The following is a 26,337-nucleotide window of genomic DNA, read 5'->3' on the forward strand; positions in this document are numbered from 1 at the left end:
GGACCAAGCGGCGGGATGCAGCCGTGACGTCACGGCCCCGCCCCGCGGGGTGATGCTGCAGCTGCCGCGGCGGGGCCGGGGGCGCCGGGCTGGGACGGAGCTGTACCTCGAAGAATCAGGAGCCCAGCCTGGGAAAGGGATGCCTCCCGTCTGGACGCACAGGTACCGGGCGTTTCCTCCTGCGCCCTCCGCCCAGCTCCGCTGCTTTGCGCCGGGAGCAGTGCTGCTTAGGCCCCAGGATGATCCTAGTGCCTAGGCTGGGGGCTCCAGGCCGGCATGGAGACCTTTGTTCCTCTTGAGTGTTTAGGGAATTAAGCTAAGAATGGAACCTCCGGGGCGCAGCACCCACAGGCCTAGAGGGAGAAGCAGTCTGGTAAAATTTGCACCCAGCATCTGCTATGTTTATTGAGCCCCAGGCCTGTTCCCGGCCACCTGGGCAGGTGTCATCAGCTTCCGGTTCACCTCCTCCCTGAGGCTGAGCCCTCAGACTAGCCAGGGGGCATTGTAAAACATCTCCCGGGATGTCTGGGTTACTGGGGAACAGCACCCTGTCATCTTACCTCTGTCCTGCGTCATATCGCTGAGGGTGACATGCTAAGGCTGACACCAGAGGCTGGTAAGCCTCCCCTTCATTCTCTTCTGGATAATAACCTCTCACGACCCCTGAAAACGTTTGTTTTTCTGTTCTTAGGGGGAGGAAAGTCGGGTGCTGATGAAATCAAATTCAATGTGCTCCTAGTCGGGACTTTGGAGGCATGTTAGCCCTCAGAAAGGAGTCAAAGTCCCAGAGATGAGGTATTAGAACTGGGCCCAGATTCAGTACTTCATCCCTTTAAAGGCTTTAACTAACAACTCTTGAGAATCTGTAGGAGGTAAAAGGGAACTGACCCCCAGGCGACCCCATGGATGGAAGCCCACCCCACCCCACCCCGTTTTTTGTTTTTGTGTTTGCTTTTTTACGGAAAAGAGATGAGAAAATTGGTTGGTTCTAAGTGAGATACTTTTTTTTTAAGTATTTAAGTTACTGGATGTTGCTTCTTTGTTAATCAAGTGCTGATGAAACAGTGAAACAGCCCCGAACAGATTGGGGATGGCTCAGTGGATAAAGAAATTGTTGCCCAAGCAAGAGGACCTGAATTTGAACCCCCAGGTCCCACTAAAAGCCACCAGTAATGGTACCCTGTGCCTGCAATCCTGGCAGTCCTAGGCTAGATGGGAAGCAGAGATGGGATTCTCTGGAAGCTCGTGGGTGGGCTAGCCTGGTATATCCTGCTGCAAGTCTGCTATCGTGTCTCTAAACAAGATGGGAAATGAGGACCTTCACCCACCCAGCAGCCTCACTGCCCACAGAAAAAGTAACTTTAAAAAGTCTTTCATAGCATAAAATTTTGTAAAGCATTTAACAAATACATTTTTTTAATCGTTAAACTTTAGTGTGTGTGTGTGTGTGTGTGTGTGTGTGTGTGTGTGTGTGTGTTTGATGTGTGCATCAGTGTGTGGGAAGCCAGAGAGGACATCAGATCCCTTGGAGCTGAAGTTACAGGTGTTTGTCATCCACCTGATGTGGGTGCTGGGAACCAGGCGTGGGTCCTCTGCGAGAGTAGCAACCCTCAAGCTATCTCTTCAGCCCAGATTAATACGTTTTTTTAATTTAAAAAAAATAAAAAAGGTTATTCTGGGACCAGCCAGATGACTTAGCTAGTAAAAGCATTTGCTACCAAGTCTGGCGACCCGAGCTCCATCCCAGGGACCCAGATGCTGCAAAGAGAACCAACTACTGCAAGCTGTCCTCCTGCCTCCACAGGTGTGTCGTAGTTTGAGTATACACACACATGCACACACAAGTGCACACACACATGCACACACACATGTGCACACAGGTGCACAGGCACATGTCTGGTTTCCGCATGTGTGTAATGGTTTCTGTACACACACACACACACATTCATGCATGCATATACATGTCTGGCTTCCACAGGTGTGTCATGGTTTGAGTATACACATACATGCACACACACACATGCACAAGCACACACATGCACAGGCACACATCTGGCTTCTACATGTGTGTAATGATTCCTGTACTCACACACATGTATGCTCGCATGCACACGTGTCTGGCTTCCACAGGTGTGTCATGGTTCATATGTATACACACACGTATGCATGCACATGTCTGGCTTCCACACTTTTTTCATGGTTCATGTAAAAACACACATACACACACATGCCCACTCACACACTGTGACAGACAGACAGACAGACAGACAGACAGACAGACCGATAGATGATGGATAGGTAGGTACGTAGACAGGTGATAAAGGTAATTCTGACCTGACTCCAGCACAAGCAGGAAGCTGAGTGAAGACATTCTCCAAACTCGGGGTTAGTTCTGATTTGTGGACTAGTGCAGCTGTTTTCAACCTGTAAGTTATGACCCCTTTGGGGCAAACAACCCTTTCACGGGGTTGTTTTCCATTGTCCCTAAGACAATGGGAAAACACAGAGAGTCATATGACCACTCATAACAGTTACAAAGTTACAGTTATGAAGTAACAAGAAAAAAAGTTTGTGGTTGGGGTCAGCACAGCACGAGGGAGGAGCCGTATTAAAGAGATTAGGAAGGTTGAGAACCATTGCTCTAGACTGACAGAGGACAAGTGTCTGCCTTTGCCAGGACAGGATGCAAACTTGTTTAAAGCTGAGTGGTGGGATGTGATGGTGGGTTCCTACTGCTAAAGGGGTAGCATCTGCCTAGTCCATCTGGAACAGGGTCTGGAAGGTTCCCCATTACACCACACACAGCTGGTGCAGGATTGTACAGACTGGAACCAGTCCTCCATTCCAAAGTCAAAGGGACAGTTTCTTTTGTTTGTAGGTTTGGTGTTCATTTGAGGTTTGGCTTTTCAAGACAGGGTCTCACTATGTAGCTCTGGCTGTCTTGGAACTCTCTATAGATCAGGCTAGCCTCAAATTCAGAGATCTGTCTACCTTTGCCTCCTGAGTGCTGGGGTTAAAGAAAGGCGTGTACCACAAGCCCAGCTAAAAGGACAGAATACACACTTGCCTGTGTGCACTTTATTCTGGGATGAGTGCAGATAGAAAAGAGGGGGTACGACGCTGTGTCTCTTAAGTAGGAAGGGTCCAGGAATAGGTCCCTTGAGGGAGAATGTGTGCTGTGGCCACCGGGTAGAGTTGGGCCGAGCTCTCAGCACACCTGTGTCAAAGACTGGCTCAGAGAGTGCTAGGCTTTGAGAATGTGAAGCTCTGGGCGTCCCCAGGACCTCCCTGTGCTCTGGAAGGAGGGCTTGTCATTCATCAGCTCTCACGTTGCAGAAGCTCCTGAGCTATGGGAAGGAAACACACACAAGCTTAGCTTTTAAAAATTATTAATCTCTAACAAAAAAAAAAATGTAACTATTTGTGTATGTATCCGGGGGTGCAGTGTGCAGGTGCAGGCCAGAGGACAGATTTCAGGAGTTGGCTCTCTCTACCATGTGAGGATCAAACTCAGGTCTTGAGGCTTGATACCAAGTGCTTTGGCCCACTGAGCCATCACTCCAGCCCCTAAAGCCTTCATCTTGCTTTGATCCACCTTTAGACAAGGCTTCCCAGTTCCTCACCATCAGCTAATAGTTTGCCAGCGAGTTCGTCTCTCCTCACACCTTCACTGTGACCGACAGCTCTTTCTCTTTCTGACGGAAGATTCCCACTGCTTACAACATCTTTCGCTTTTTAACCCAAGTTGAAGACAAGAACTGTGTCATTATTCTATCTCTGTGACCTCTGTGTCTTGATCCTCAGTAGTTAGTACATTGAGAGGATGTGGCAGGATGTTTGGAAGGGTGGGTGGGTAAGTGGATAGATGATACCACCTGGGAGTGACTAAGACTATGACTGAGTAGGATTGCAAAATGGGTGAATGGATAGTTGGCTGGACTGGATGGTAGATGGGTGAGTGAACAGAGGTTAGCTAGATTGACAGTGAAGAGATGGTGATGGATGGATGGATGTGTAGATGGATGGATGGATGGATGGATGGATGGATGGATGGATAAGGTGGATGAATGGGTGGGTGGGTAGATGGGTGGGTAGGGGGAGGGTTGATAGATGGACGGATGGATGGGTGAGTGGGTGGATGGATGGATGGATGGGTGGATGGATGGATGGATGGATGGATGGATATGTGGATGGATGGATGGATGGATGGGTGGATGGATAGATGGATGGATGGGTGGGTGGATGGATGGATGGATGGATAGATGTGTGTATGTATGTATATATGGATGGATGGATGGATGGATGGATGGATGGATGGATGGATATGTGGATGGATGGATGTGTGGATGGATGGATGGATGGATGGTTGGGGAGGTGGGAGGTGGATGAATGGGTGGGTGAGTAGATGGATGGGTAAGTGGGAGGGTTGATGGATGGATTGGTGGATGGTAAATGGATGGATAAGTGGATGGATGGATGGATGGTTGGATGGGGAGGTGGGAGGTGGATGAATGGGTGGGTGGCTAGATGGGTGGGTAGGTGGGAGGGTTGATGGATGGATGGATGTGTGGGTGGGTATATGGATAAGTGGATGGATGGATGGATAAGTGGATGGATGAATGGTTGATGGGTAGATTGATCGTGGATGAATGAGAGGTGTAGATGAATGGTTGGTCGATTGATGGATGATGGGTCAATGGATGGTGAGTAGATGAAGGAATGATGGTAGATGGATAGAGGAATGATAGATAAAGGAATAGAGCATGGATGAATAGACGGATAGTGGATGGATGGAGGGCATTTGGTGGATAAGTGGGTAAACGGACGGATAGGTGAGTGGACACGAGCAGACTGATAGAGGGTAAATACACAGAGGATAGATGAGCGGATGTTCTGAATCCTGCTCTCTCTATGTGCAACCGTATCCACCTCTGCTGTCTTCTGAGGAGCAGCCTGGGTGGCGGGGTAGTTCAGGAGCTTTGAGCACACACGGAGTGGAATTTCTGAGTTCGTAAAGAAGCCAGTGGCATCAGTAGCATGATGAGCAGTGGTACAGTGAATCAGGATCAGGAGCATGGCTTCAGACTGAGGCTTGACCTAGTCTTGAAGGAAAGCCTGCAGCGGTCATCTCAGTCGGCAGCGAACCCAAGGCTGAGGGAAGTGCTGTGCTTGGGCGCCTACCACCCAGGAAGGCCTGGTGGGTGGGGTGGACTGTAACTGGACATCCAACAGAGTTCTGAGACGTCTTTGCTCTGAGGTCTTTGTTCCTTTCCTGGGGTCAAGGGTAAACATTGCTTACAGCATGAGTGAGTCAGCATCAAAATCAATTCCTTTCATTTATAATCCAGATTTGTTTCAAAATGGCAAAACATGGTTGGACGCTTGGGGAAGGGTCTCTGAGCAGCAAACCCTGGAGGGCAGAGGGCAGAGGGCAGAGGGCAGAGGGCAGAGGGCAGAGGGCAGAGGGCAGAGGGCAGAGGGCAGAGGGCAAAGGAAGATTTTGGCTTTGTCAATTCCCTACTAGGCTGTGGGTGGTGTCAAATTTTCTCAAAATGTAAATACATTCATTGGAGGTGAGGACTCTATTTCTCATCTCCTGCTGTTGCTTTAAATTCATTCATTTGTTTGTGGCTCTGAGGATGAAGGCTAGAACACTGAGCAAGGGTTCGGGTACTGAACCACATCCCCCAGAAAATAAATTCCTTCCTTCCTTCTTCCTTCCTCTCTCTTTCTTTCTTTCCTTCTTTCTTTTTTTGAGGCAGGGCTTCTCTGTAACAAGCCCTGGCTGCCATGCTCGCTTTGTAGCCCAGGCTGGCCTGCCTCTGCCTCCTGACTGCAGGGCTTAAAGGTGCTTGCCATGCTACCCAGCTCTATTATTATTATTATTATTATTATTATTATTATTATTATTATTCTCTCATGTTTTACATCCCGCCTGCAGTTTCCCCTCCCCCCAGTCTCTCCTCCTTACCGCCTCTTCCCTGACACCAATCCATCCCAGATTCATTCACCTCTCCTCAGAAAACAGCAGGTCCTAAGGGACATCAAGCAAATACAGCATAACAAGCAACAATAAAACCAGGCACGTTCACACATCGAGGCTGGATGAGGAGACCCAGTAGGGATAAAAAAGGTCCGAAGGCAGACGAATGAGTCAGAGAAAACCCGCGCTCCCACTGTTAGAAATCCCACAGAGCAGCAAGCTACACAGCCATAATATATATGCAGAAGACCCAGGTCAGACACAGGCAGGCTCCCAGATCCCTGCAAGCCCACTCGAGCCCAGTCTGTTGATCCTGTGGGCCGTGTTGCTGTGGTGCCCTTGATCCTCTGGTTCCTCCAGTCCTTCCTCCCTCTGCAGGACTCCCTGAGCTCTGCCTAATATCTGGCTACAGGTCTCTGCATCTGCCCCTGTCTGTTGCTGGATGAAGTCTTTCTGGTCTCTCTGACGATGATCACACTGGGCCCTGTCCCAGCACATCCTGCTGACAGGATAAACTGTAGGTCGGAGGTTTTGTGACTGGGTTGGTGTCCCAATCCCACCTCTTGAGGGCTTGCCTGGTTACAGGGGATGGCTGGCTCAGGCTCTGTCCCCGTTACTCTGAGTCTTTGATAGTGAAACCATCGTAGGTTCTGTGGGGTTTCCTTTACAGAGAGCAGTTCAGTCCCCAGAGAGGTTTCAGTCCTTGACTGGAATTCACTTGTCAATGATAGTTGGAAGGAAAGGGCTTGTGACCAGCATCACACCACACCACACCACACCACAGCTCTCTCCCCGACCCCCACCTCTGCTGCTTTGGCATCTGGCCCCTTGGGCCCCTGTGAAGAAGTAGATATAAACACAGGAACTGAGCGACCAGCAGTGACTTTCACCCTGTGAAGGAAAGGCCGTCCCCTCATGATGAGTGAGCCATCTCAGTGCTCAGCCCCCAGGCGGCTCCTGACTTTCTGAGCATCTAGTCCTGTAGAAAGGAAGGAAAGACAAAGGCAAGCTCTTCCCAGACACCTGCAAGAAGTTCTTTTTGTGTGTCTGTCCTGACTCAGACTGTCTGGGGGTGACCCCTGGAGTGCTACAGAGTACTGGGTTCTCTGATCTCCTGCCCCCATGTAAAGGGCCCTGCTCCATCCCCTGAGCAGTGGGCTCTGCTTGGGGACAGAATACTAGGGTTGGGAAGACAGGCAGAATGGACTCTGAACTATTCAGTGCGAACTCAACTTTCCCCAAGTGGACAGCAAGTGGACCCAAGGGAAGGGGCTCATGGGAAAGATGGCGGCTCCACATAGGCCTCTGTGAAGTAACTATTGTCCCTAAATGGGTTTCCCTCACAGCAGCGCCCACCAGCCCTGCCTACGATGATCCCCCCTGCGAGCAGCACCCCTCCGGGAGAGGCCCTCATCCCCAACGTGGCTCCTCAGGACTTCTGGAGGTCTCCCATCTCCAGCTACTCAGGGTCCGTGACACGACACATCAGCCACCGGGCCAACAACTTCAAACGTCACCCCAAGAGGAGGAAGTACATCCGGCCCTCTCCACCCCCACCCCCCAACACCCCATGTCCCATTGAGCTGGTGGACTTTGGGGACTTGCATCCACAGAGGTCCTTTTGGGAGTTGCTCTTCAACGGCTGCATTCTCTTTGGCATCGAGTTCAGCTACGCCATGGAGACCGCGTATGTGACTCCGGTACTCCTGCAAATGGGCCTGCCTGACCAGCTCTACAGCCTGGTGTGGTTCATCAGCCCCATCCTTGGTGAGCCCTGATGGTGGTGGACAGCCTCTGGAAATCTCTGGAAGCTTCCAGAAGCCTCTGCTGAAGCAGCTTGAGGGACCTGAGGGGACAAGGGAGGAGTTAAGTTCCACTCCTTAGTGTGGGGCTGTGGGCAGACACAGGTATGGCCGGTCACATCCTGTATTCTAAGTTCTTTGATCTGTATTGGAGGGTAGGACAGGCATTTAGCAGACCCCAGGATTCTACCATCGCACACTAAACTGACAGTGCAGAAACTGAACTATGAAGTTGATGAAAATGGGGTGGGGGCAGTGCCAGGATTCCCAAGGAAGGTCACAGGGGCTTGGTGACTTGGACAATCCATAGCGAGCAGGCCTGGGTGGCTCCGGTCTGCAACGCAGGTTCTTGCTGTCAACCCGGATCTTGTTGCTGTAATGTTTCCGTGCCTTGGGATGTTTGCTTGCATGTGGCACCTTGGGGGCGGCCGTAGCATCCCCGTGGGCGCTGGGAGCCCTGGCAATAACACTGGGCTGCTCTGTTTCAGGATTCTTGCTGCAGCCTCTGTTGGGTGCCTGGAGTGATCGATGTACCTCAAGGTTTGGAAGGAGACGCCCTTTCATTCTTGTCCTGGCCATAGGTCTGTTGTCTGGCATGGAACTAAAATGGAAAGAAAGGAACAAAGAAGGAAGGGAGGAGGGGGAAGAGAGGCTCAATTGCTTCCTCTCAGGAAGGTTGAGACATCTGAAGCACAGGCAATTCCCAGGCCCAACCTTGCCTGAGCCAACAGTAAGAATAAATCACTTAGCTTTTTCTTTGTTTGTTCGTTCATTTTAATGCGCTAATAAAATTCATCTTGAATTTGTTCAGCAGGTGGCTCCCACAGGCTCCTCTTTTTTCCTTTTTAAAATTCCCGTTACAGATGGTTGTGAGCCACCATGTGGTTGCTGGGAATTGAACTCGGGTCCTCTGGAAGAGCAGTCAGTGCTCTTAACCGCTGAGCCATCTCTCCAGCCCGATATCATAGGCTCCTCTTTAAAGACCTCAGTCTCAACCTAGGAAGTGAGCCGGTGGGGACAGAGGACTCCATTTTCTCTGGTGACTTTGTCTCTCTGTTTCTAGGGGCATTGCTGGGCCTTTCGCTCCTGCTCAATGGGAGGGACATTGGTATGGCCCTGGCTGACACAACCACCAACCATAAGTGGGGCATCCTCCTGACGGTGTGTGGGGTAGTGTTGATGGACTTCAGTGCAGACTCGGCAGATAACCCCAGCCACGCCTATATGATGGACGTGTGCGGCCCTGTGGACCAGGACAGAGGCCTGAACATCCACGCCCTCATGGCGGGTGAGTCGTCCTCCCCACAGCTGTGCGAGATTCAGATGTGTGACCTTGGGGGGTTGGCTCCTTCCTTACCTCAGAAAGGTAAGTCGATGAATTTCAAACGCATAGGTCAGCATTGCAGTGATTGAAAATGTCCCACCGAGGAGAGAGCTGATTCCTGCAAGCTGCCCTCTGACCTCCACGTGGGCACCAAGGCACACGTACCACACCCCCAAAGTAAATAAATAAATAGAAAATACTTATCTTGGAGCACAGTTGGTAGAGCCCTTGCCTAGCATGTGTGCACAAACTCCAGGGTTTGCAGCACTGTACAAACTAAGTTTGGTGCACATCTGTAATCCCAGCTTTTAGGAGGTAGAGACTATGGAAGGAAAGAGAGAGAGAGAGAGAGAGAGAGAGAGAGAGAGAGAGAGAGAGAGAGAGAGAAAGGAAGGAAGGCAGGGGATGGTGTACACCTTTAATCTCAGCACCCAAAAAACCATGCAGATCTCTGTGAGTTCCAGACCAACCTGGTCTACATATTGGATTCTAGGCCAGCCAGGGTTACACAGTGAGACCCTTTCGCTAAATAAGCCAATGAACTGTCCCAAAAGCATTGGTGTAGGAGGAGCTGGAGGGAAGGCCCAGAAGTTAAAACTTTATTACTCTTTCAAAGAAGCCGAATCAGTTCCCAGCACCCACACAACTGCCTGTGGCTCCAGCTCCCGGTGTTCTAGTGCCTTCTTCCTGCCTCTGTGGGCACTGCACAAATGCACTAGACATATACTACACACACACGTGCGCACACATACACACACACACAGCTACACACACGTATACACAGACACCTGTATAGACATACATACACACACAGACACACACACCTGTACAGACACACGCATACACATACATACACACAGCTACACAGACACAGACATACAACATGTACACACACATATACACAGAAACACACACACAGCTACACAGACACAGACATACATATGTACATACACAGACACACACCGACACAACCACACAGAGACACACACACAGTCATATACACATACACAGACACACACATATATACACACAAACATACACATATGCAGACACACAGAGACACATACAAACACGCACACAGACACACACTCACACACACACAATTTTGAAATAAATAGAGTATGTACTTTTTAGAACTTGAAAGGGTCAAGCATGAGTAGCAAATGGCTCCTGAGACCTTGTGGTTACTCAAACTGTCCCTGCCCAACCTTGTTTACCCCATTCTGCTTAAAGACATTGTTAGCATGCGCTGGACAGACCTCGTGGGATGTCAGACAAGACCTCAGCGCCAGGCTAAGGGTCCTTTAAACAGTGACAACCTTAGCTAGCATTTTACTGTTGTGACCAAACACCATGACAGAAAGCCGAGTTGGGAGAGAAGGGTTTACTGGGCTTATATGTCCACACTGCGGTCCATACATCACCAAAGGAAGCCAGGGCAGGAGCCTGGGGGCAGGAGCCTGGGGGCAGGAGCTGATGTGGAGGGCTGCTGCTTACTGGCTTTCTCTTTCTGGCTTGTTCAGCTGCTTTTTTATAGAACCCAGGACCACCAGCCAAGGGATGCAAACACCAGTGGGCCAGGCCCTCCCCATCTGTCACTAATTAAGAAAATGCCCTATAAGAATTGCCTGCAGCCGGAGCTTACAGAGAGGCCTTTTCTCAACCATGGTTTCTTCCTCTCAGATGACAGTGGTTTGTGTCAGGTTGTCATAAGTCAGCTTCCATGGCCCAGGAGAATCCACGGACATGCAGGAAATGAGGTGCCAAGCAGGTCCGGCAAAAGACTGAGGTCACCCTGTGCCACCTCGGCTGGGCCTCATGTCTGGGGCAAGTCAGCCTTTGTCTGTCCTGGGGATATTCTTGAATGACCTCAAACAAACAAACAAGCCTGGAGAACTAGCTAGAGGTTATTAACAAACTGTTTTGAGTACGCGTGCTCCCAAATATAACGCAGATAGAATATCTGAGGCGGTCATGCTTGTGCATACATGCTTTGCACACACGCAATGACATGAGAAGTGTCCCTACCAAAGTCAGGGACAAGGCAGGAATACCCTGACCCTACAGCATGATTGCTCTGTGACAGTGGCAAAGGGCAAGAGGTCAACTCTGTCACACTGTGTGACAGCACCCACTAAGACTTCCCAGGACAGACCTATAAGCAGTGCAAGAACTCAGCAGCAGCATGCTGGGGGCTCAGCGCTCCATACTAAAGTCAGAGCTGGAGCAGCTCCGTGGCAGAGCTCGGCCTAGATGCCCGAGGCTGGAGGTTTGATCCTAGAGACACAGGCAGAATCAAGAGAACAGGCATCCAAGTGTGGTGACCGTGCCCCAGAACCTGGGGAGGCAGAGGCAGAAGGATCACGGGAGTTCAAGCCCAGCTGCTCCTACATAGTGAGTTCCAGGGTGACCAGGCCTGCTTGGCTAGACCGTCTCAAAACAACAAGGGGCCATTCAAATGGCTCGGTGGGTAAAGGTACCTGTCACCCAGCCTGACAAGCTGAGTCTGATCCCCAGAACCCACATGGCTGAAGGAGAGAGCCAACTCCTGCCAGCTGTCCTCTGACCTCCACATGCACACTGTGATATGCAACACACACACGCGCACACACACACACACACACACAATTAATAAACATGTAATTTAAATGTTTTAATTAAATAGGAGCAACAAAAATCTAGAAACCTCAGTTTTTCTAAATAAAACATAACAAAAGGATAAGAAAGGAAAAAAAATCCCATTTAAAACAGCAGTTTAGGGAGGTGGCAAGATGGTTCAGTGGTTAGGAGCACTGATTGCTCTTGCAGAGAGGGCCTGGACTCTTGTGCTGCAGAGTCAACACACATGACTCTAGATCCAGGGGATCTGACACTGTCTTCTGGCCTCCACAGCCTCCTCGTACACACATGGTGTACATAAACTCAAGCAGGCTCACAAACATACACACAAAGTAAATAAATAAAAACCTTAAAAAATAGAGCCTTAAAAAATAGGTGATGTGTGTGTGTTTAATGCCAGCACTTGGGAGGCCGCCACAGAGACAGGGAGAGATTTCAGTGAGGGTAAGGCCAGCCTGGTCTCATGAGTGAGCTGGGCCTACCTATGTAAGTAATATATTAATTTAAAAATAAAATTAAAAAAAAAAACAACCCACCTGAAACCTACCCTTGTTTAAGGGTTACAAATCTTGGACAGCTCCTCTAAAAGATGAAACAAACGCTAATTATTAGGACCCCAAATTCACCATTGAGATGGCTCTTTGGGTAAAGACACTTGCTGCCGTTGGTTAACACTTGCTGCCAAGCCTAACGACCTCAGTTCACATGCGCCATCCTTCGAGGTGACTTTCCTCCTGGTGGCCATGCACAAGGATGACATCCTTGTGCACACACTGGCGCGTGTGTTGAGGGTGAGGTCTTGGTGTGTTTGTCCTGCACTCAAGCAAGGTCGGTATCTTAAATCAATGGAGTAGCTGGGTCCAAACAGCACCTCTGTGTTTCTAACAGTTCCTTTCACACTGAAGGACAGGTTGGCAGTTTGTCCTTTGGCTCCCTGCCCTGGAGCCAAGCTTAATGCAGAGAAAAGTCAAGTCACTAGGCCCTGGGGAGCATATTATGAATACCCCGGGAGACTGGAGGAGCAGCCACCCTTCCATTTTCTGGAGTGTAGATGGGACAGATGCTCCGTGGGTCCTTGGAGTGAACTCTGATACTTAATGTTTCTCTAAGAAATGGCTCCACTTTTGCTCGGGGCCTTCCTTGCCTGTCTTGGTAGGAGGACACTGAATCCCTTTTCTCTCCACAGGTCTTGGAGGAGGGTTCGGCTATGTGGTCGGAGGCATCCACTGGGACAAGACCAGCTTTGGGAGGGCCCTGGGGGGCCAGCTCCGTGTCATCTACGTCTTCACCGCCATAACCCTGAGCGTCACCACTGTGCTCACCCTGATTAGTATCCCTGAGAGGCCCCTTCGGCCCCTGGCGGGGAAGAGGACAGCTATGAAGAGCCCAAGCCTCCCATTGCCTCCCTCTCCACCTGTCCTGTTGGAGGAGGGGCCCGGTGACACCCTCCCCTCTAATACAGCCACCAGCCTGTACGCCAGCTTCTCCAGCCCCATCTCGCCGCCTAGTCCGCTCACCCCTAAGTATGGCAGCTTCATCAGCAGGGACAGCTCCCTCACAGGCATCAATGAGTTTGCATCATCCTTTGGGACCTCCAACATAGACAGCGTCCTCATTGACTGTTTCACAGCCGGCCATGACAACTACTTGGCTCTCCCCAGCAGTGTCCCGCAGCAGGCCATCAGTGTCAGCTTTCCCCGGGCTCCCGATGGCTTCTACTGCCAGGAGAGGAGAGAGGGACCCCTGACCTTGGGCTCGGATGGAGATGTGCTAAGGGTAGGCTCTCTGGACACCTCTAAGCCACGGGCCTCGGGGATTCTGAAGAGGCCCCAGACGTTGGCTCTCCCAGACGTGGCTGGGGGAAATGGCCCTGAAACCAGCAGGAGAAGGAATGTGACCTTCAGTCAACAGGTAAAAGCAAATAAATATCCAGAGGGAGGCAAGGATCCGGGGGTCCTTAGTAAGACGGCTGGGAGCTAAGAGACCTCAGACAGCTAGAGGACAGGCTCTCCTGAGAGAGCTTCAATGAGACAGCTCGTTTTAATGGGGGAGCACCTTAGGGAGGTGAGGAGGGGCTATTATTGGGTTGAGCGTACACCATTGAACAGGGCCAGGGTGCTGGAGATGCCTCATTTGCATAAGGGGGAATTCTGGGTGCTGCTGAACAAGACCTTATAAGGGCAAAGGAAAGTTAATGGGGCTACCGGGCTATGTGACCTCTTCCAGTGGAGACAGAGGTTAGCGCACAGGGCTCCCTGTGTTGGACACGTAGGCCTGGGAAGCAATCCTACTCCTGCCGATCTCAGGAGGACGAGAGTCACAGGGTTTGAACACACCTCGACCCTACTCTTGCTCCAGGCCTGCTCCCCCCACTCCAAAGATCTCCAGCCCCACAACTGCCCACATGGGCCCTTGAATACGGTGCCAACATATCTGAGCCTTGAAGGAAGGTGTAACACCCTGGCAGGCTGCAGTGTCTCTGGGACCTCCCCAGTGTGGGCAGTCGCTCCTACTCATGTCTGTCACTAGGTGACCCTGAAGGGCTGCACACTCGAGGGTGTCTTCTGCAGAGAGACAGACCTTCCGGAAGACTGTGTGAAGAAACTTTAGTATATGACAGATTGTCCATGAGGCTACGGCTGCTACTGGAGGTTACTTTCAGAGCCTCAGCTGGCCCACTGCTTGCCTTGGCCAGAGTAAAAGACGGGTGAGGGGGTACATGAGGAGTCACACCTGACAGTGTCCCCTGGCCTCTACATGTACATACGTGCACCTGTATCCATGCGTGCACATGTGTGCTCATGCTCACACACATGCACAGAGAGAGACAGAGACAGACAAGTGACAGAGAGAGAGAGAAACAGAGAGGGAGAGGGGGAGAGAGAAACAGAGAGGGAGAGGGGGAGAGAGAGTGCATGGGCACACACAGAGCACCCACCACCTCAAGGAGGAGGCTCCTTTCAGTCAAAGCAAGACTGTCTTATCTAGGTAGACGCTGTCTATGCCTTTTAAGCCTGGGGCCTGCACAAGAGGAGAGAGATTGGGGACGCAGGGTCTCTAGGCCACAGGCCTATGAAGCATCTAACCTGCACAGGTCTCTAGAGAGGTTTTTCTGGAGCCAGGTAGACTGGAACAGGACCGACCCAATGAGACACTTTGCTCAGGCCACCAATGCGGCCTCCTGGCTGAGCCAGGTCTCCTGCCTCTGCCAGAGGGAGGGTTCTGCAGTGAGGGGATGCTCCTCCCAGGGAGGAGTACCCAAGTCGCTGGCATATTCAGCCTGCGGTGTTTCCTAACTGCAAATCAAGGGCTTGTCTTCATTTTGATGGCATCCAAGCAGGTTCTCTGGCCCTTTGTCAAATGGAGTGAGCTATTTCACAGAACTCAGGGGCTTCCCATCATCCTCTTCTCATTCCCTCCCAGCTTTCATTCCGTCAACAGTGTGGTTTGGAAATAAGTTCTTTGAAAACAGTAAAAATTGGGCTGGAGAGATGGCTCAGCAGTTGAGAGCACTGGTTGCTCTTTTGGAAGACCAGGGTTCAGTTCCCAGCACCGACACGGTGGCTCACAACTGTCTGTAATTCCACTTCCAGGGAATTTAATGCCCTCGCACAGACATAGATGCAGGCAAAACACCAATGCACAGATAGATGGATGGATGGATGGATGGATGGATGGATGGATGGATGGATAGACAGACAGATGGACAGAGAAAGAAAATAGTTAAAATTGTGGGCTAAAGATGGAGGTGTACCTCATTTGGTAGATAGCTGCAATTCAGTCTTGGCTCCCCAATCACAGGGTAGGTGGTGCATGTGTGTAACACCATAACCCCAGCACCTGGGAGCTTTACAAGACTGTTTTTGTTTTTTGTTTTTTTTTAAATACCTGATGCTTTTAGCTGTCTTCTGCCACGGGCGTAATGACAAGCTTCGTTGTTATGGCTGCTCTGGGATCCAGAATTACGGACTTCCTATTTCCTTTTCCCACAAAGATAGTCTGGTGTCCACAGTGCCACCCACCCCCGGCCAGAGCACCACTCCCTCCTCCTCCTCCTCCTCCTCCTCCTCCTCCTCCTCCTCCTCCTCCTCCTCCTCCTCCTCCTCCTCCTCCTCCTCCTCCTTCTCCTCTTCCTCCTCCTCCTCCTCATTCTCCAAACAGCTCAGTTCTGGGATGAGTCCACACTGGAGTCTGTGCCTTCAATCCAGGTGCTGGGGAACAGGACCTCATTTGAAAAGGTTGGCAGCTATGCTCGTGGCCTGCAGTGCCCATCAAACACTGGGCCTCTCCCTTCATTCTGCCGACAGTGGGGTGCCTGTGCTCAGGAGGAACCCCCTTGAGGGGTGAGGTGTCCTCTGACGCAGCTGGCTGGCTGGGCCTCCATGTGGCAGGAGACCCACCTGTGCAGAGAGGGCTTGATGCTGGTCACCCTGAAGTAGGTTTTTATAGCCTTCTCTCATGGAAAAATCGGGGAGGGCTGGCGGGGCTAAAACTGACCTGCGTTTCACATGTGTGTGTGCATGTACACATGTATGCATATATATGTGGAGGTCAGAGGTCAACTTTGAGTCTGCTTTAGATACCATCCTCCTTGCTTTCTTGAGGCAAGGTCTCTCGGTGGCCTGTGACTTGCTGAGTAGGCTAGGCTAGCTGACCAGCAAGAGCGGGACTCTGTCTGTCTCTGCCTCCTCAGTGCTGGGATTGCAAATATGGATTTGGTTTCTTTATCAACCTAAGTTCTGAGGCTGCAACTCATGTCTCATGTCTTTACAGCAAGCATTTACCAACTGTCCCTGTCCCATGATCTGTATTTATTTTAATCATATCTCTACTTTTTGAGGGATTTCCTTTCTCTGTGTGCATATCCTTCCTGTCTGTCTGTCTGTCTGTCTGTGTCTTTGTCTCTCTCTCACTCATACACACACACACAGACAGAGAGAGAGAGAGAGAGAGAGAGAGAGAGAGAGAGAGAGAGAGAATCTCCTGTGCCACACCTTGGGCATACTCAAAATAAACTCCTCTGCCAGTGCTCCTGGGTCTCAGACAAGAAGTCTCTCCCATGTGGTGTGTGCTGGTTTGTTACCTGTAAGAAGGCAGAGCAGCATCAGCGAGACACTTGGCTGGAGGAAGCTCCTGTTGCACAAGCCTGGTGACCTAAGTTTGATCCCTGGAACCCACCGTAGAAGAAAAGTGATTCTCAGAATTGTTCTCTGACCTCCCCATGCCTGCTGTGGTATGTGCACACCTGTACTCATACATGTACACCTCTCTTTCTCTCTTTTTCGCTTTCTCTCTCTCTCACACACACATTTTCTCTCACAAATACCATGCACACACACACATACATAATACAATAATAATATTTATTATAATAATAATTACTATAAAATTAAAAGTTAGTGTGTGCTGTGGGCTGTGTGTGTTCTTCTCAGCATACCCTGTCACACACCTCTGTGGAATGTGGGCCTAATGGCTCTGACTTGGTGTCTTGTGGCTCTGTTACAGGTCGCAAACATCCTCCTGAACGGTGTGAAGTACGAGAGCGAGCTGACAGGCTCCAGTGAGCAGTCGGAGCAGCCGCTGTCTCTGCGAAGGCTCTGTTCCACCATCTACAACATGCCCAAGGCGCTGCGCACTCTTTGTGTCAATCACTTTCTGGGTGAGCCATGGTGCCCTGGTCTGCGATGGGGCGCAGCCGACATGCTGCGTGTGCTGAGTCTGGACACAGAGCCTCATGTCTCGGGGCTTTTCATGTTCCTTAGTCTCTCAGGCAAGGGTGAGGGTGGAGTGTGGGCCTGGCTGCTGCTCTGGAGGCTCGGCTCCAGGTTAAACGATGAACCCCACTAACTGGAACACCATCGTTGCTTGTGGATGCATGCAGACCTCCTGTCCACTCACAGACCTGATGGCATTCTTAAAGCACCGGGGCTTGGCACTCTAGTAACTATGGAAATGCCCCAGCTTGACTTTTATTTATTTGTTGTTGAGTTGTTGAAGGTCTGGGGGTGATAGGATTTGTAGCAAGTTGGGGATGGGCAAGCACAGGCAAGACTTAGAAACAGTCTGAATCTTTCCCAAGGTGATCCTGCAGGGTGTCCCAGATAAGCCCAAATCATGGATGGCGCCCAAAACCTAGGTGACAGGTGTTCAGTGGCACACAGTTTATGTCAACAAAAGCTAAGATAGGGACACAGCTGTCCAGCCCAGGGGAAAGGTTAAATGTGTTGGGACGTATCAGTATTTGGACGAACTTTGCTGCTCTGGGAGCACAAGTTTAAGGTCATTTTTGGCTTTATAGCAAGTTCCATGCCCTCATGTAACTTAAGACCCTGCTTCAAAATTAAATGATAATAATAGGGGTGGGTGGGGAGATGGCTCAGTCAGTACAGTGCTTGCCACGTAACATGGGGACCCAAGTCTAGCTCCCCAGCACCACCACCACCACCACCACCACCACCATTGTCATTATCCTCAGCACACATCTGTAATGTCAGCACTGGTAAGATGGTGGCTCACAACCATCTGGAATGGGATCCGGTGCCCTCTTCTGGTGTGTCCGAAGAGAGTGATAGGGTACTCACAAACATAAATAAATCTTGAAAAAAGAAAAAAAAAATAACAAATTTCTATACTTCTGGAAACCAAATTTCTCTCATTATGAAAACTGTCATGGTTCAACCAAAATGGAGGCACTTAAAAGGTCATGGCCCTGGCTAACCCGGCCCAGGCTGGCCTTGAACTCCCAACCTCCTTTCCCTCACTTTCTAAGTGCTGAAATCACAGGTGTGGGCCACCAAACCTCAATTTTATATATTACTTTCTGGCTAGCAAGAGTAGCAGAAGGAAGGGCGGGACCACAGCCTTGGTGGCCGCAGGTCACAGCCTCTGTCTTCCTCCAGGGTGGCTCTCATTTGAGGGCATGCTGCTCTTTTACACGGACTTCATGGGCGAGGTGGTGTTTCAGGGCGACCCAAAGGCACCGCACATGTCGGAAGCATACCAGAAGTACAACAGTGGTGTCACCATGGGCTGCTGGGGCATGTGCATCTACGCCTTCAGTGCCGCCTTCTACTCAGGTACCTGCTGTCTGCCGCATGCACGCTTCTTAGTGATTGAGCAAGAGGCCGTCTGCAGCTGCAGGCCGCAAGGAAGTCCCCCTTCAGGGAAGGTATCCTGGCTATCTTTCATTCAGGTCCCTAGCTACTGCTGGGCCTACCAGCTGTATTGACTGGACCCAGGGTAGATACCTGAGGTGCAGAGACCAATCCTGAGGGTGTCAGGCCTCCAAAGAGGAAGCATCTTAAAAGGGACATGTTTAGAGTTGCATAGACCATGTGTTCTCACACATGAGCCAAGTGGGGCCTGGAGCAAACCATGGGGTCATATACAGTCTGTCACGTGACTGCTAACTCCAGTAGGGCCAGAGGAGCCCTGGGAAGGAGGCAAGCGACCACTGAGTGGTGGTACGGGAGGTAGAAGCAAGGGCATTGACTGCAGGGTGGCCAGAGTCTGCAGCCAGAGTTGACCATGAGGGTACGCTCCTGAGTAACCCCAGGGGTGCCATGCTTAGTTCACCCCAGGACAGTCCCCCTGGGGCTGGGCTGCCAGCGTGAAGCTCCAGTCTTCTGGAATCTCACGGGGAAAGGCTGGGCAGCAGATATTTCCAGATTCTGAGGCCAAAGTGTCTCTGCTGACACTTCTCAGCAGAGCCCAGTGGCCCCAAGTCAGTTGTGACATTAAAGAAGGGACTTGGCATGGGTTGGTCATGGAGCCCTCATGCACCACGAAAACAAGCAAGCAAAACCTCCTTTTGTATATCTTTTTAGTCATTTAAAAACACAAAGCAGCTCGGGCTGGAGAGATGGCTCAGCCATTAAGAGCACTGACTGCTCTTCCAGAGGTCCTGAGTTCAATTCCCAGCGCCCACATGGTGGCTCACAACCATCTGTAATGGGATCTGATGCCCTCTTCTGGTGTGTCTGAAGACAGTGACAGTGTACGCATGCATAAAATAGATAAATTTTAAAAACAAACAAAACAAACAAACAAAAAAAAAAAAACCAAAGTGGCTGGGAGGCTCAGTGGGTAAAGTCCCTTGCTGCCAAACCTGATAGCTTGAGTTTCATCACCGGAATCCAATCCACACAGTGGAAAAAGAAACTGCAACAAACTGTCCTCTGACCTCCACACATATGCCACGGCAGGCCCATGTCTCCCCTACTCCAGCCCTACCATGCACACTAAGTGAATATTAAAAAAAATTTTTTTTTTAAAGTACAAAGCTACTCTCGGCCCAGGGGCCACACAGTGTAAGACTGAGTAGGTGGGGGGGGGGGGGGGAGGGAGGAGAGGAGTTGGGTGATGTAGCCAACAGTGAAGAGATTACTTAGCACTTACATGGTCCTGGGCTCTGTGCATCGTGCACATAACAGTATGACTCCTGCCTTCCCTGCTTTCCCTGGGCTTAGGAAGGTCGAGATGAACAGAGGGTGTTTATAGGCTGGGGTACAGCTCAGTGCAACAGTTTATATATGTGCTTAGCATGTTCAAAGCTAAGTTCAGTCCCCAGACACCCCAAAACTAGATGTTAGTCTCACTTGTACGCAGCTGGGGTGAGCACTTTGGGGGGTACTGGGTCCCCTAGCCAGGTGGCCTTCTGTTTTACTTAATCCACTGGCATGTCTCGATGAAGATGACACCCAGCCGAGGGGTAGACATGATGCTCTCATCACCAAAGGTTTAGCCTAAGATCCCACGTTTTTTGAGTCCCTCAGGAATCACACAGATCTTTGATCTGTAGAAGCCCCAGGCCCTTATGGGGCAGGTGTGAATGAGGACACCCCAGGTCTTGCTCTACCATGCAAGAGGCCTGCAGAGGTGTCTTCTCTTTCTAGCCAGGGGCAAGCTACCTGCCATGCCGGTTGCCTGTGTCTCCCTCTGCTCTGCCCATGGGTGAGGGAGAGCAGGGAAGAGGCCTGGCCACCTATGCAGCCTTTGTCCTGCCTGCAGCTATCCTGGAGAAACTGGAGGAGTGTCTGAGCGTCCGCACCCTCTACTTCATCGCCTACCTCGCCTTCGGCCTGGGGACTGGGTTGGCCACACTCTCCAGAAACCTGTACGTGGTCCTGTCCCTCTGCACCACCTATGGCATCTTGTTCTCCACGCTCTGTACCCTGCCCTACTCCCTGCTCTGCGATTACTACCAGAGTAAGAAGGTGGGTATGGTTGCTGCTTGCTTCTTAGAGGCAACTTAACAGAGTCCGGTGTGAGCTGCAAGGCCTTTGTCCGGAAACGGAGATTATCTGGGCAGAGGGAGACAGCTCTGAGTGGAGGGAGCCTTTCTGAGTGTGTCCCCTCCACTCCTGCAGCTGCCCAGGTTCAAGGCCGGGTCTAGAGAAATGGGAGGAGGATACCCTATATGGATAGGAGGGAATGGGTGTGGAAGAGCTATGCCTAACAAGGAAAAGAAAAAAAAAAAGGGTTCTTATTCAGCCCAGATACTTTACTATTGGTGTGTGAGTGAGTATGTGTGTGTGTGCGTGTCTATGTGGTTATGTGGGCCACCACTCATGTGTGCAGGTCAGAGGACAACTTCAGTGCAGTTGGTCTTCTCCTTCCACCTGTATACAGGTAGACTGCAGATCACACTTAGGTTGTGAGGCAAGCCCCTGTATCCGCTGCACCCTCTTGTCGGCCCCCAGCACGGTTCTTTGTTGGCAGTTGCACTGAGATCAAAATCTCCCTACAGAGCTTTTGCTTTGGTTTCATTGTCCCCAGTAAGTCCCATGTAGCTAAAGCTGGTCTTAAAGTAGCTCTCCTGCCTCCTCCACTCCCTCGGTGCTGGGACAATAAGCATGTATGACCGTATAGTGACTCAGCTGGGTGTGAATCAGGAGTTCAAGGTCATCTGCCACATAGCGAGTTTGATGCCAGCTGGGGCTGTGACAACCCATCTCGAGAACTCAATAAAGTGAATGAAACTTACGAACTATATAACTCAGTGGCTTTGGATGGATTCATGGAGTTGTGCAGCCACGGCTCTGGAGTCACACAGGGGCTCAAGTGGGGACAGTTCGTGCTGCCAGCCTTTCTTCTGGTTGCTACTGCTCTGGACATTGGCTGACCCTTGCTTGGTCCTGTGCCTCCTGCCTGGTCTTCCTGGGCCCATTCTTTCCGGCTCCTGTAGGGAGGTTGTGACAGGTTTGACTGATGTGACTGTCTCCCGGTCAGTTTGCAGGGTCCAGTGCAGACGGCACGCGGCGTGGCATGGGAGTAGACATCTCGCTGCTTAGCTGCCAGTACTTTCTGGCTCAGATCCTTGTCTCTCTGGTCCTGGGGCCCCTGACCTCAGCTGTGGGCAGTGCCAATGGCGTGATGTACTTCTCCAGCCTCGTGTCCTTCCTCGGCTGCCTCTACTCCTCCCTGTGTGTCACCTATGAAATCCCCTCTGGGGACGCAGCTGATGAGGAGCGCCAGCCCCTCCTGTTGAATGTCTGACGTCTTAGAATCTCCACTTTGGACTTGAAGGTGGTCTGCTGCAAGCTGGCCACTGAGAAACCAAAGGCCTTGGCAGCCGGCCAAGCTTCCAGTGACATGTAAATAGAAGCCGAATAAAAACAGCAGCAATCTTATCCAAGGGCATGAGGTCACCTGGGCTGAGTGAGCTATCCCTCCTTGGGGATGGTGGTGGTGGTGGTGTAATGTGAAAATCATTTACCAAAAGTGAAGATGAAATTCAGTTCTCCATGGTGGTTCTCCATCAAGGATGCTTTTGATATCTCCTCATTCCCAGAAGGTTTGTGACAGTGTCTGGTACCATTTGCCATCCAAGGATGTCACAAACATCCTAAAATACACAGCCCCTCACCACAAAGGTTCATCCAGCCCAAGATGAGGAGTGCACACTCCTCTGGTAACTATGCTATGTACTCTACACATTGTATCATGGTCATACAGTTTTGTGAGGGTTTTGGGGGGATGTGTGTCAGGCTCTTAACCATCCACCATCCATCCATCCATCCAATATCTATCCACCAACCAGCAACAATCCATCCACCATCCATCAAAAATCCATCCACCCACCCACCATCCATCCATCCATCATCAATCCATCCATCCATCATCAATCCATCCATCCATCATCAATCCATCTATCCATCCATTCATCCACCCATCTATCATCCATCCATCCTTCTATCCATCCATCATCCATCCATCCTTCTATCCATCCATCATCCATCCATCTATCCATCCATCCTTCTATCCACACATCACTTGCTATATATTTTGGGTCTGAAGACTTGGTCGCCAGCTCACTGTGCAGTTGGGAAATCATGGAGTGTTAAAAGGTGGGGCCTAGTGGGAGGAAGTTGGGTCATTAGGTACACCTTGCAGGGGATAATAAAATGGCACCTCTTCCTCTCTGCTTCTTGCTGCCATTAGCTGAGGAGTTCTTCCCTCAGTTACACATCTCATGCTACCACAAGTTCAATGCAACAGGGACCATGGCCTAGGACTCAAGAAAACAAAGGAAAATAAACCTTTTCTCATTTAAGCTAATTTCTTGGGCATACCATGCACCCACCTAGGAGATTCCAATCAGTGCTCTATGGGGGCTGGTAGCAGTTCCTCGGGGAATATAAATGAATAACACCACCCCCCAACTAATGAACAGACAGACGTTCATGCTTAAAGACAGTGCTGAGAGGCTGAGTAGGGCAGGTGTTGGGCTGCTTTCTGGCGAGATATCATTTAGCAGTGCTCAAGAGAGAGGGGGGACAAACTGAATGACCCTGCTTGACATGTCTGAGTGAGAACATGCTCCAATGTACCCAAATAAACGATACTCTTGGAGGGTGTCAGGGATACAGGGATACAGCTGCCCACCTCACATGCCTGCGGATGTCCCCTCCCTTCTCAGATGAACACTGAATGTCTCTGGATGCTATACTGAGCCAGACTTGCAAAGAGAATGTGAACATGTCTCTTGGGCTTCTTGTTCTCCTTACTGACCCGGAGGGAGCTGACTTCTCAAGACCTCTAGCCACCTTCTGCCACTGACATCCCAGCTTGCTCAAGGCTCTCAGTGATGCTCCTGGGCCTCTCTCATCCTGCTGCTGATTAACTGGGGAGCACTGGGGAAAGGGTGCTGTGGTACCTAGTGTACTGGGCATGGTGTGGGGCTATGTGGACCCTAGTGCCTACAGTGCATGGTCTCTGACTCAACTGGTCCTGAGTCCATTGCCCTGTCCTCCAGAGAGTGTGAACACCATCATGGAGTTTATCACTTGATCTGACCAGTTAGGACCAGTTGAACAGAAACCATGTGACCTCCGTGGTATGATTAAGCCACCTCTTCTTTGGCTCACAGACACCACCCCGCCCCCACCCCCCATCCCCCGCCCTAGGATTCCAGGATGCAGCATCTTTCTGTGCCCTGCCCTCCTGTTCATCTTCTGGCTTCAGTCCAGTTCATGTCCAAACACCTCGGCACTCAGGCAACAGCAGGGGCCTGCTGTCATCACTTCCTGTATAACCTGGCCCTGGCCTGTATTCCAAGCCCACTCCTGCCTATCCTGCCTCAGCATCGAGGCCACAGACACTATGCCTGTGTTCAAGCACTGTCCATAAGTAAAGCCCCTTTCTCTGCATAGTGAGAGCCCACGGGTCTCCTCAGACCCGTCCACACTCCTGTTCCTCCCAAGCTTCCTATCTTCCTATCCTTAAACCAGTGAGCCCTTTCTCTGCCTTCAAGTTCTGTCTTTGTACACTTTGTGTTTGTGTGTGCATGTGAGTGGAAGCCAGGTGTCAATAGATAGGCTGACCAGAGAATTCCAGGAACCCTCCTGTCTCTGCTTCCCCAGCTCTGGGATTAAAAGCACAGGCATCATAGCTGACTTTTTTTCTGTGGGGCCCGGGGATCTAAAACAGAGCTTCGTGTTTTTGTGGCAAGCATTTCACCTGAGTTCCCTCCCCAGCCCCCACTCTCTGCTCCGAGTTACATGAGGTCTTGGAACCTTTACTAAGACACAGCTGCTGGGGCCGCTTTGGGCTCAGGCTTCCACTAACTCCAGGGACCTTCAGCGACACAGTAAGAGGTGTTTAGTTTCCTCCTAAATAGCTATCCTCTGCTCTGAGTTGCTCTGGTCTGAAAGAGAAATGACTAGGGAAGCTGTAGCCAGTGTTAGCTTGTCAAATCCTGGGTCCTCTTCTTGGAACTTTCCATGTAAATGTAAACACATTGCTTTTCCACATAGGGGTGCTTGTCAGCCTCTTTCTTCCTGAAAGCTGCCTGTGTCTGCACTGTACTTGACCCAGGTTGGAACACAGGTCAGGACTGCTCTTCAGGCTTCCCCCCCGCCCCCGGGGGGGGGGGCGGGCAATAGAGCATCTGCCGAAAGGAGAGCCCCAGAGCCCCACCCTCAAGTTGACTTACAGACTTCACTGTTTATTCTCTAGTTCACTTTAGTGAACATGTCAGTTCATGGAGAGATAGAAAAAGCTTTCTACCCACTACCCAGCACCCTTAAGACAGTCCCCATGGAGTCCCCATGGTCACCAAGGGTTAATAGGATGTAGTCAGCTGGCACCCTAACAGCCATTGTATTGTGCTGCAAGGCACCATGGGAACAGAGGCAGGTTCTCTTAAACATGCCAGAACGCATATGCTCTGGGCCCCACAGGCTCTCTTTAGTTCAGAGCTGATGTGCAAGGTTCCATACCACACTTGAAGTGCTTTTCCCTGGGTGAGCAGATAAGACCATCTGAGGACAGTGCTCCTGGCACTGGGGTACCTTCTGGGCACACAAGAGCCCTCATGCCAGAGCTGCTCAGAGATTCTTGAGAATTGGTTTCTGGGCCCAAGATTCTTGGGAGCTACCCACAGCTCAATACCCATAGGGGATTCCCAGCATGAAGCCTCGGCAGTATGCAAACTGGTCTGCCACCATAGCATTTGGGAGGTATAATCAGGTGTCTACATGGTAGATGGAGGGAGGGAAGGAGGGAGTGGGGATGAAGGGCGGGGAGGAGAGATCCATTCCCTCTCAGTGAGTACTTACAGGTACCACTGTGCATGCCCTGAGGACACATCAGAGAAAGCGAGAGAAAGAACTTCCTGTTTGAAGACGAATCTTTATTTTAGTTGCAGCATTTCCCAGGGTCAGGCCTCCCTGCACAGCCATCAGCCCTGTCATCTTTTCAAGCCTGTCCCATTGTGGTCACCTCCCCAGCTGCTGCACATACCTTCAACTTAGCCATAGCCTGGTCACAGGGTGGCCCGGAAGACAGCCAGCTTTGTAGCTACTGCCACCTGGTGGCTAGGATCAAAAGTAAATTCTGTTCTGTAGTGGACAAGAGCTTAGCAATGACTGGAGGGAGTGGAGCAGACTTAGGAGTGACATCGGGATGCATAGAAATCTATGTCCTTAAGTAGCCCCATGTCTCTAGCTGAGTCAAACAGGCCTTACTGCACACTCCATGCGGGCTGGTAAAAACCAGCTCAGTGCATAAAGTGCTTGCCTGACCAGGGTGAGGACCAGGATTCAGATGCCCAGATTCCATGTAAATGGTGGCCCACATGTAAGATTGCCACATATGAGGAAGGAAGC

General features: G+C 50.9%; 1 protein-coding gene across 3 annotated transcripts; it reads left to right on the forward strand.

The window, feature by feature from the left end:
* Positions 1–29: 29 nt before the first annotated feature.
* Positions 30–23,282, forward strand: Slc45a1 (solute carrier family 45 member 1). 3 transcript variants are annotated; one of them, XM_034504068.2, is made up of 9 exons: positions 30–162; positions 7,330–7,750; positions 8,274–8,366; positions 8,849–9,073; positions 12,915–13,639; positions 17,234–17,387; positions 18,628–18,804; positions 20,738–20,943; positions 21,959–23,282. In XM_034504068.2, the coding sequence occupies exons 2-9, from the start codon at positions 7,354–7,356 to the stop codon at positions 22,223–22,225; spliced, it is 2,244 nt and encodes a 747-aa protein (XP_034359959.1). In that variant the 5' UTR covers positions 30–162; positions 7,330–7,353; the 3' UTR covers positions 22,226–23,282. The 3 variants fall into 3 exon arrangements, with proteins under 3 accessions (XP_034359959.1, XP_034359961.1, XP_034359962.1); XM_034504070.2 differs by having other exon boundaries at positions 32–162; positions 7,333–7,750; XM_034504071.2 differs by lacking the exons at positions 30–162; positions 7,330–7,750 and adding an exon at positions 7,761–7,890.
* The last annotated feature ends 3,055 nt before the right edge of the window (positions 23,283–26,337 follow it).

This window comes from Arvicanthis niloticus, chromosome 5, assembly GCF_011762505.2.
Source record: "Arvicanthis niloticus isolate mArvNil1 chromosome 5, mArvNil1.pat.X, whole genome shotgun sequence".
NCBI classification, from domain to species: Eukaryota; Metazoa; Chordata; class Mammalia; order Rodentia; family Muridae; genus Arvicanthis; species Arvicanthis niloticus.